Raw genomic sequence first — 12224 nt, forward strand, 5'->3', positions numbered from 1 at the left:
CCCCTCCCTCTCTCTCCCTCCCTCCCCCTCCCCCTCCCCCTCTCCCTCTCCCTCCCCCTCTCCCTCCTCCCTCCTCCCTCCTCCCTCCCTCCCTCCCTCCCTCCCTCCCTCCCTCCCTCCCTCCTTCCCTCCCTTCCTCTCTCCCTCCCTCTCCCTCTCCCCCTCCCTCTCCTCTCCTCTCCTCTCCTCTCCTCCCTCCTCCTCCCTCCCTCCCTCCCTCCCTTCCTTTCCCCCTTTCTCCCTCCCTCCCCCTCCCTCTCTCCCTTCTTTTTCTCCCTCTTCCCTCTTTTTCCCCTCCATCCTTCTTTTTTTCCTCCATCCCTCTTTTTTCCCTCCATCCCTGTTTTTTCCCTCCATCCCTCTTTTTCTCCCTCTCCCCCTCTTTTTTCCCTTTCTCCCTCTTTTTTCCCTCTCTCCCTCTTTTTTCCCTCTCTCCCTCTCCCATTATCTCCCTCTCCCATTATCTCCCTCTCCCCATTATCTCCCTCTCCCCATTATCTCCCTCTCCCCATTATCTCCCTCTCCCTCCCTCCCTCGTTTCGTCCCTCGCTTCCTCCCCCGCCTCAGCCACGCACGCACACGCGGCGAGGACTCGTACAGAACGCGTACGGAACTGCAGCGATGCCACATGTTGTATTAATCACGAATATTTCGTATTTTCTGGCGTTGTGGCGAAATACCGTTGACTTCCATTTCAGTGATTTGTATTTGTTACTTATGAAGAATGTTTATGTTTAATTATTGAAGGGTGAAATCATTGCGGGCTTATATAAATGTAAGGCGGAAAGTCATTATGTAAAGGTTTTGTCGACGCTAAATCATTATGATATATATATGTATTGATTTGCAACATGTAAGTCATTATAGTATTGTCTAAAGCACTCTATAATCACACAATGAACACAAAATCAATGACATAGGCCTCAAATGACCCTCAACAGATATAAATGTCAAAAAAAGGGGAAAAAATACACACTTATTACACCACATCACACACACACACACACACACACACACACACACACACACACACACACACACACACACACACACACACACACACACACACACACACATATATATATATAATGCCATTTACAGCATCATACTCACGTACATCATCGAAATACAACAACCCCCACCACAAATTACACAAAAAAAGGAAAAAGAGAGAGAGAGAGACAGACAGAGAGACAGAGACAGAGAGACAGAGACAGAGACAGAGACAGAGACAGAGACAGAGAGACAGAGACAGAGACAGAGACAGAGACAGAGAGACAGATAGAGACAGAGAGACAGAGAGACAGAGAGACAGAGAGACAGACAGACAGACAGACAGACAGACAGACAGACAGACAGACAGACAGACAGACAGACAGACAGACAGACAGAGAGACAGACAGAGACCGAGAGAGAGAGAGAAATTCGAGTCGAGGTCCTTCAGTTCACGTCGAGCGGGCGGAGTGGCAGGAGGACCCGCCTTGTCTTCCTTTAAAGCTTATTTTACGGTGAGAAATGGGTGATAAGAGGACATAAGAGGACCCTCGTTGGACCTCATTGTGTTGTGTTGATTATTTGCATGTGTAATGAGCGTGTGGGGGTGGAAGTGAAGCCAAGAAGAGGGGGGTGAGAGCTGATGGAAGGGGAATGTGTCATGTCTTCGTATTTTGTTCTTTATTAACGTGAAATTAAAGACCATTGAATCGTATAGAAAGAATAGGAAGAAAGAAAGAAAGAAAGAAAGAAGACACGTAAGTACATAAGAAAGGATTGGCGATGAATTTTATTGTTGATGGAATTGTTGAACTTTTTCCCCTATTTCTTCAGAGAAAATATACATATTTTTATTAATTAAAATAAAATAACAATAAGGGCCCAGTTTCATCCAGCCATCTTAGAAAGAAAATAATACAGGCAGACGATAGAGCAAATCAATCTGAGAAACTTATCTTCCATGAACTTCTGTCGCAGCTCAAGAATTGTTATTATTATAATTATTATTATAATTATCATCATCATCATCATCATCATCATCATCATCATCATCATCATCACTATTGTTATTACTATTATTGTTATTTTTGTTGTTGTTATTTATTATTATTATTATTATTATTATTATTATTGATGATGATGATGATGATGATGATGATGATGATGATGATGATGATGATGATGATGATGATGATGATGATGATGATGTAGATGATGATGATGATGATAATGATAATGATAATGATAATGATGATGTAATGGCACTATGAGAGTCAGAGGAAAATCAGGCTCGCTAATAAACGAAATAGCCGGATCCTCAGATTGGGAAATACGGCAAGGTTTTTGGTATAATGTTGCCGAAAGCAACGAGTAGGGATGCAAGAAAATGGACGCTTATAGGGCATAAGAAGCAGAATAGCGAAGAACACAGGTACAGCTGCTCCGGCCTCACATTTGACGCAATGTGAAGAAGATCTCCTCCGCCTTTCCCCGCTCAGAATGCCGCAACACCAACAGAGCCAGAGTTGCTAATGTTGCGTTTTCTGTAAGTCGGCTTCAAGTGCAGGTAAAGGGGAGTACAGGTTGGCTTGCCCCTGCGTCTAAGGGAATAAATAGAAGGCAGGAAAGGTTTAGGTTTGGATTTTAGCATGGCTCGATACCCTGGGTGCGTCACTCTCGGGAACGAGTAATGGCTGCAGTGATAGGGAATTAATCTCAGGGTTCGCAGGCACTTCGTAAAACATTGCCGATACTATCGATTATATCATCTGCAATGGTTGATAACGGGACTCGTCTGTAGTGCAGTGTGGAAAATTGGAAGGAGTATAAATCTCAAGATTGGATTGTTGTGTAAAAGTTAAGTCATTGTTGTTATGATTGTAGTTATTATTATTGTTATTATTATTATTATTATTATTATTTTATTATTATTATTTTTATTTTTATTATTATTTTTATTATTATTAATAATAATAATATTAGATTACATAAAAAAGCTGTGTTCACCTTTGCAAAAACAAGAAACAAAAACACTAAGGCTGAACTGAATGCTTTACTGCTCTACTTAATTGAACTAATAATTTCAGAAGTACTGACCTCAACATATTTCGATAATTCCCACATAGTTGTCACGTTGAACCCTTTGAAGTTACTTATTTTACCAAGTTTGCACAACTTATTCAGGGTGATCACAGCTTGCTAAAAGATCGAAGTTATTTGTAATAAATGAATGTTATGAAGTACAGAAAAATTTTCATTGGAGAATATTTATCGGTAAGATGTTTGCAGTACCCCTTCCCAAATGGTGATTTGTAAGAAGGTATCAACCCAATGCCGCCGGGGAAAATGAATAAAAATTGGGGAAAATGACGTGCTCATTTTCTATATCTTTTGTGAAATGTCTTCACATAGACGGCTCTGCTAGTGCTTAGCCACAAAGGAGTCACTTAGGAGACATTGTGACTTTACTTGATTTGAATTGGCGGGAAAAGTGTATTATTTACTAGTGCTATGAATATTGATGGTGTTATTTTTATTATAACCATCATAATTACTATAATGTTATAAACATAAGTAACAGCAAAATAAGATAACGTAAAATATTGTTATAAATCAAAGAAACGGGGCGAGACAGGCAGTACTCGTAATTGCCTCATAATTTTTGTTTTTATCTGTTGGTAGAGTGAAAGTGTGGATACAAGAAAGTATAAGTACTGTTAAACTTGATAGAAAGACTGCACAAAGATACTAAAAAAATTGTGATGTTGTGATGTATCTTATGTTATATTTTCTTAAACATTTTCTTCACAATTCTAAGAATATATATCTATTATATATATTATATATTATATATTTATATTATATATTATATATTATATATTATATATTATATATTATATATTATATATTATATATTATATATTATATATTATATATGATATTATATATTTATATTATGTATTATATGTTTATATTATATATTATATATTATATATTATATATTTATATATTTATATGATATATTATATATTATATATTATATATTATATATTATATATTATATATTATATATTATATGTATAAGTAATTCATATACAAAATCTCTTGCCACATCTAAGCAACTATCTCAACCTCGTTCTTAATTTCAATAAATGTTTTTATTTTGATGTGGTTGTTGTGAACAAATGAAATAGGCAATAAATGTTTTATAGTGATGTTTGTGTAGTATGAATGAAGATAGCCAGTTTAGTTTATAATGGTCTCATTTTATGGCTGAATAAAGTGCTGTTTGGCTCATTCTGTGTGATGTTGTAAACAGAAATTTTGATATTTTACCATGATTCAATGAATTTAAGCAACAAGAACTATTTTACATGGTACTTTTTTGACTGTATGATGTAAACAGAAATTTTAATATATTACTGCAATTCAGTGAATTTAACACAATGCCGACAGGCATGACATGTACGTACGAGCTATGCCCACAGAGAGTTACTTGTTTGATTGTTTTTACACATAGATGGCTATGCTTGTACTAAGTCATCAATGAGCCAATTGTGAGTACTGCCTGTCTTGCCTGTTTACCCTTTTCTTTCATTTACGCAAATATTTTACGTTATCTTATTTTGCTATTACTAATGTTTATAACATTATAGTAATTATAATGTTTATAATAAAAATAACACCATCGATATTCATAGTACTGTAAAAAATACATTTTTCCCGCCAATTCAAATCAGGGGAGGTCACGAGGTCTACAAATTGACTAGGCACTAGCAGAGCCATCTATGTGCAGAGACATTTCACAAAAATATAGAAAATGAGCACTGCATTTTCCCAATTTTTTATTTATTTCCCCCGGCGGCATTGGGTTAAGCAACAAAAAGTATTTCACATGGAAACTACCAAAATCAATGTAACAGATGGTACTGTGTGTGCCCTTTTATATGAAGAGTACTATAGTAAATCAAAAAGAGCTGATCAGAAACACAAAACAGCCAGAGTGTCAGTTTTGATCATCATCATCATCTTCATCATCATCATCATCATCATCATCATCATCATCATCATCATCATCATCATCATCATCATCATCATCATCATCATCATCATCATCAGAATTATCACTTATTTTAAAATCAATTCCATTTTGATGATCAGTACTTTTTTTGTTTCGTTTTGATTAGCATGCTTTTTTTGTAACTGTTATCATTGGTTAAGAGACAAATGAACAAACAAGCAACGACCTAAAAGGTGGGAAACTAAAAACAGGGAAGGGAAGGGAGTGGTAGTGCAAGACAGGGTAGGTAAGGACAGTTACAAAGAAGAGGAAAGGCATCTCTGAGAAAAAGGTAACCATCATATTGCAGCAGTTAGAGAGTGTGGGATGGGTAGGGAGGCTTGGAGGAAACTGCTTCCCAAATTGAAATTAAGCACCTCTCCGATGGGAAAAAATTCCTTGCTCACGGCAGCAGCAGGAGATTGGAGGTCTTTCTGATAATGTGTTATTCTATCCCCAGAAAATAACTTTTAGAACATTTGGTGTGACTGGTCTTCCCAGTATACTGACTGTCAATTGGTGTTTTAATGTTAGCAGCCCATGTTGACTTATTGATGCAGCAATCTTTTAATTTTTTTTTCTTCTTTTCTTTCAGGCAATTCACAGCTGAAGTTGCTGAATAGCAGCAACAGCTGTTAATAGACAACTCCTTTTTCACTCTCAGAGCAGTCATCTCCTTCTCTGGTATAGGTTACTCCTGTACCTGTTAAGGGGGTTCCTGCTCTAAGTGTGAACTGTCAGCGTGATACCACTTACTGCTGAACAGAATAAAGAGGAGGAGGAACAAGCAAGCATTTTGAAGCCTCTGATATTTCCAGTGGCAGTGCTGGTGTGAATATGGTAGCTCCATATGAAATTGGTGACCCAGTGCGATCATTTGTACGAGTTCCAGGAAGTGGATCTGATAAGGCAGCGAAGTCACTATGCTGTGATCTTGCCAGGGTATCATCAGCGGCTGCAGCAGTCTCTGTGCGGCCAGTCACTGCAGCTACCACTCGGCAAAGCTCAGCAGAAGGAGGTGATAGGGAACAGGATGCAGTAGTGAAAAAGGAAGAGGTGCAAGTCAAGGTTGAAAAGGATGAAGTAGCAGCAGATTCACAGCAGTCAGCTGCTGAGCAGAGAAGAGAAGTGAAATGCAAGAAGCGCCATGCAGAGGATTCAGAAATAATGGTGCATGCCAAAAGAAGCTGTGTATCAGGTGAAGAGACATCTGAAGTATCACCTGATTCCTCTAAAGGCACAAACACCAGTAAAGGAGAAGAAAGGTCTGCAGTTCATGAAAAGCTAGAGATTTTGGAAAAGCACTGTATTGAACTAAAACGGCAAAATCATCAGCTGCAGCAGAGATTGTCTTTATTCTGCAAACTTTTTAAGGATCCAAAGAAGCTTGCATTTGCATTAAAGCGAATGGAAACTCAAGCCAACTAATATTTTATCTAATGTAGTTACTCATCTGCCAAGAGAAACTGAACATGAAGGTTTAACCCATTGGCTCCGGGCACATGCACTGTTACCTTAATTCTGTTTCCATATAGACGGCTTCATAAGTGCTTAGTCACCAAAGAGTCAATTCCTAGGCTAACCTGATCTCACCTGTTTCACTCATTCCTTAAATTGTTGAGAAAAAAGTTTTTACTTTTATTACTGTTTTGTTATTAATGTTATTATTGCCGATAATACGATTATAATGTTAATAACAAAGATACCCAGTATAAAATTAGAAATTTTCTTTGTCAAAAATTTGAGGAAAGGGAATAAAGAGATAGGGTCAAGTGGGCCCAATTATTGCCTCTCTCCTGACTAAGCACTTCTGGAGCCATCCAGTTGTAAACAAAATTTGTAAAATAACCAGCGGACAGTGCAAGTGATTTCCCGGTAGTAGTGGGTTAATCCAATTGCCAGTTACAAATAGCCATTTTTATGATAAGAATGTGATTCATCGTACAAGTGGCAAGGAGCCAGTTCCATGAATACACTTTATGTATATTCACCCTCATTCTGGCAAGGAGCCAATTTCATGAATACACTTTATGTATATTCAACCTCATTGTGGCAAGGAGCCAATTTCATGAATACACTTTATGTATATTCACCCTCATCTGTGGCAAGGAGCCAGTTCCATGAATACACTTTATGTATATTCACCCTCATTGTGGCAAGGAGCCAATTTCATGAATACACTTTATGTATATTCAACCTCATTGTGGCAAGGAGCCAATTTCATGAATACACTTTATGTATATTCACCCTCATTGTGGCAAGGAGCCAATTTCATGAATACACTTTATGTATATTCACCCTCATTGTGGCAAGGAGCCAATTTCATGAATACACTTTATGTATATTCACCCTCATTGTGGCAAGGAGCCAATTTCATGAATACACTTTATGTATATTCACCCTCATTGTGGCAAGGAGCCAATTTCATGAATACACTTTATGTATATTCAACCTCATTGTGGCAAGGAGCCAATTTCATGAATACACTTTATGTATATTCACCCTCATTGTGGCAATGAGCCAGTTCCATGAATACACTTTATGTATATTCACCCTCATTGTGGCAAGGAGCCAGTTCCATGAATACACTTTATGTATATTCACCCTCATTGTGGCAAGGAGCCAATTTCATGAATACACTTTATGTATATTCACCCTCATTGTGGCAAGGAGCCAATTTCATGAATACACTTTATGTATATTCACCCTCATTGTGGCAGAGAGCCAATTTCATGAATACACTTTATGTATATTCACCCTCATTGTGGCAAGGAGCCAGTTCCATGAATACACTTTATGTATATTCACCCTCATTGTGGCAAGGAGCCAGTTCCATGAATACACTTTATGTAGATTCACCCTCATTGTGGCAAGGAGCCAATTTCATGAATACACTTTATGTATATTCACCCTCATTGTGGCAAGGAGCCAGTTCCATGAATACACTTTATGTAGATTCACCCTCATTGTGGCAAGGAGCCAATTTCATGAATACACTTTATGTATATTCACCCTCATTGTGGCAAGGAGCCAATTTCATGAATACACTTTATGTATATTCACCCTCATTGTGGCAAGGAGCCAATTTCATGAATACACTTTATGTATATTCACCCTCACTGTGGCAAGGAGCCAGTTCCATGAATACACTTTATGTATATTCACCCTCATTGTGGCAAGGAGCCAGTTCCATGAATACACTTTATGTATATTCACCCTCATTGTGGCAAGGAGCCAATTTCATGAATACACTTTATGTATATTCACCCTCATTGTGGCAAGGAGCCAATTTCATGAATACACTTTATGTATATTCACCCTCATTGTGGCAAGGAGCCAATTTCATGAATACACTTTATGTATATTCACCCTCATTGTGGCAAGGAGCCAATTTCATGAATACACTTTATGTATATTCACCCTCATTGTGGCAAAGAGCCAATTTCATGAATACACTTTATGTATATTCACCCTCATTGTGGCAAGGAGCCAATTTCATGAATACACTTTATGTATATTCACCCTCATTGTGGCAAGGAGCCAGTTCCATGAATACACTTTATGTATATTCAACCTCATTGTGGCAAGGAGCCAATTTCATGAATACACTTTATGTATATTCACCCTCATTGTGGCAAGGAGCCAATTTCATGAATACACTTTATGTATATTCACCCTCATTGTGGCAAGGAGCCAGTTCCATGAATACACTTTATGTATATTCAACTTTATCATGTCAAAGAAGCAGTTTTGTAAGCTGATGTACTCATCCAGGTAGCAAAGGGCCAGTTTTGTATGAAGAGAAGTTAACCACCTGAAAATCTGATGAACCATTAGCCTGTGTATGTTCAAAATAGCTATCAAGGAGCCGATTTCCTATAAACAAATTTGAAAGTTTGTTCACCTTTCAGCTAGCATTGTCATAATGTGTACAAAATCCTTCTCACAAGAGGCTAATCCTTTGTGACAAATCATAAGTTGGTGGTGTGACTGCTTCAGTAAGTAGAGTTTACAAAAGTTAATATGTCCATGTACAGGGATTGACTAATATCAAGGGAAAATGTCTTTCATTCATCTTTCCCTTGTTAAGGAGCTCATTTATCTGTTTATATAATTTTGTTGTTTAAGAGCATTGTGACAGGAGTTAACTTTACCTGAGCAACTAAAATGCTTGTTCAACTTCTGATGATAAAGAGCTGGTGTTAATGAATTTGCCTAATGTTTCAAATAGTTGCAGCAAAGGCAAAATTTTATGTACACATATTAAAAGGTCAAACAAATTCCAGATGGCAAGTAACCAGTTTCTTGAACACTGTTCAAAACTGCTTTGGCAAGTTTTACTTCATTTTATTATTATTATTTTTTTTTCTATTAAGAAAAAGGGCTTGTTACTCTGATGAATACATTCAGAAAATGATAAAACATTTGCCCTAATCTATCTATATGTTTTCTATTATATGTTTTGTAATTGGATTATGTAGATGAAGTACATTGACATTATATAATTCTAGAAAAAAAATTGTTTCATTAATTTATGACATTAACTATTTTATAACTTAAAATATATTTTGTTATTGAGATGAATTTCCCAGAGAAATTTTGTCCTATTGTCATGTAATTTATTTACATTTCAAAATAATTTCTCAAATTTTTATTTTAGGCTTAACCTGTATTCTCTAAAACAAATTTTTGCTGCTAAGAAATGATGGAAGGCTACAGATTTTTAGGTTTGATGGACTAAAAGACTTTCGTCAAGTGTTCTTTATTTTTGAGGTACGGAAAACAATCAGGTGTTTCGAAAAAGATTCCTGACTCTTTTTATATGTGGTAACAAATCGGATATTTTATAAACCGAAGATTTTCGAATAGTGTATGTGTATGAAAGTAGAAATTCAGGATTCAAATATTTTTACCCTTATCTTTGTTGATTTGGCAGGGTCATATACACTTCCTGCACTTTGGTTACCCTGCTTTGGCATTGTACAAGCAACAGTATATTGTACCTGCACTTTGGTTACCCTGCTTTGGCATTGTACAAGCAACAGTATATTGTAACTACTCAGATCTTTGGAATGGTATATAGCTACAGTGTAGTTGTCTTTTTTGACAGTTACGGCCTAGGCAACACCTCACACCTGACTGGAATTGAATAGGTGGTAAACATTTATTGAGTTGCCAGATGTATTCCTCTTTCTCAGTTATTTTTATAAAACAGCTAGCTGTCAACCCTGGCCATCCCCATTACATGACGGCAGTGGGCTTCGCTTGTTGCCTGTCAGGCCTCTGATCACGAGACAGGTTTTAGGCGTTGTGTGATGTCTCGTGACACCCAAAACCTGCCCTGTGATTGGAGGCCAGATAGGCCGCATGCTCCACCCACTGCTGTGATGTAATGGAAATGGCTGCAGGTGATGCCTAGCTGTTTTACTGTATCCCCCCCCCCCCCCCCCATCAGAAAGGATAGCTCAAAGTCCACAGTCATTAGAGTTTGAATTAATCTCGTTTGACTTGTTGTTCATGGATTGTTGTTTCCTTTTGTCAGGCTTATTTATTTTGACTCGGTGGTTGTGGATTTTCCTACTGTGGCTGTTCTATATTCAATAGTTTTAAATGTTATTGCAACAAATTATTTTGATTTATTGGTACACTGTTGTAGTGTTGTAATTTCACTCAACCAGAGATCTTATTTTTCCTTGTGCAGTTATAAATGCATCATGTTAGTATGAATGGAGTGATATTGCAGAACAGTGGTCTTTTAAACTGAATCACTTTGAAGTTAATATCAGTAAAAGTAAAATGGCCACAAAGTGAAGGGTAATGCTAAATCCGTGATTGAAGGGTTAAAAAAAAATTAGATTTGCCAATTTCAATTTTTACTTTTTAAAGAGAACAGATGAATTTGAAATGTATGTATAATTATAGTTGGAGTCAATCCAGGCTTCTGTGCACCTTGCCTCACAGATATATAATGTAGATTATCACCCATGATTGGCTTTTTGACATTAGCCGACTACTATCCTGGAGTCTGCGAGACAAACTATATCACCTCCTCCAAGATATATCAACATGCCAGATAGATCAACATGCCATTCATGGTGTTCGTTTTCACATGTGGGATGAAGTATTTAGATGTCTGGACTAAGGATTGACCCCAGCAGTTGGTCACAAGTATATTGTCATAGATTTATGTCCTTTCATATTTTTTGTTATTGCCAATTGTTTTGTTGCTACATAGATGTGAACTTTTAGTCCATTCCTACAAATACAAGTTCAGGAATGTGCAGTTTAAACATTTGTTATATGTAGATCACACTAGTAAACCTAACTAATAGTTTGCTGTGCTTTTGAATTGAAAAGAGGGTATGGAATAAAGCATTTTTACAAAAGTCCACTATTAACTTGTATTTGGAAGGAGGGGAAACCATATTGGCTGTCATTCCTATTGTGAGGATTTACACTGTTAAATGTTAAAGATTTAAATTTAAAAAATACAAATTATTTGAAGTGAACTTGTGTAAAGTACTATGCATAAGTGCCAACACAGTTTGCCTAAGGCTTGCTGCATAATGCCTGAAAAGATGCTTGTTCAGCACAGTGCCTGGACATGAGTATTATTTTCAGTCATTGTACAATAAGTCTCTTCATAGACATTATGTTCAAGCATCGTGTGTAGGCATCTTTGCATAATTGTGCAAATTTCCAGAAAATTAATTTCTAGAAGCAAACGTCATTCAGGAAAGTTTACACTTTGTCTGGGTGACAGATTGTTCTCAGCAGTGAATTATCAGAACGACTAGTGATAGTTTCAAAGTTCAATTTAATATTTTTCTATAATAAGTGGAATTGTAGAGCCATTAATTATGTTAGCAGATAACCACGCTATATATGGTTTCTCAAGTTTTCTCATACTTTATATAACAGTTGAATAATCTCTAGGGTGTGTTGGTAGAATATACTAATATTTTTAGTGTTGTCTATCTCAGGTTTTTAGAAACAGGGAGCATTTTTGTGTACATTTCTTCATGTAACTTGTGTCTCTTGTAGATGAACTTAGATGTTATTGTTAAAATCTTAATTGAAAATTTTCTTCATACTTTGTGATTCAGATCTGTTTTATGATTTAGTGGAATCATGAATAACTGGCTATACATGAAACCTATATATGTACTAC

At 36.8% G+C, this 12224-nt stretch overlaps 1 protein-coding gene across 1 annotated transcript in view; it reads left to right on the forward strand.

Annotated features, from left to right (window-relative positions):
* The first annotated feature begins 1367 nt into the window (after positions 1-1367).
* Positions 1368-12224, forward strand: part of LOC125032924 — an 11506-nt gene continuing 649 nt past the window's right edge. Inside the window, exons 1-2 of the mRNA XM_047624317.1 lie at positions 1368-1508; positions 5649-12224. The exon at positions 5649-12224 is cut by the window's right edge and continues 649 nt beyond it. Of these exons, the coding sequence (XP_047480273.1) occupies positions 5891-6481 (591 nt within the window). The 5' untranslated portion in view covers positions 1368-1508; positions 5649-5890 and the 3' untranslated portion in view covers positions 6482-12224. The remainder of the gene's footprint in view (positions 1509-5648) is intronic.

The sequence above is a fragment of the Penaeus chinensis genome, chromosome 15 (assembly GCF_019202785.1).
Source record: "Penaeus chinensis breed Huanghai No. 1 chromosome 15, ASM1920278v2, whole genome shotgun sequence".
Classification (NCBI taxonomy): domain Eukaryota; kingdom Metazoa; phylum Arthropoda; class Malacostraca; order Decapoda; family Penaeidae; genus Penaeus; species Penaeus chinensis.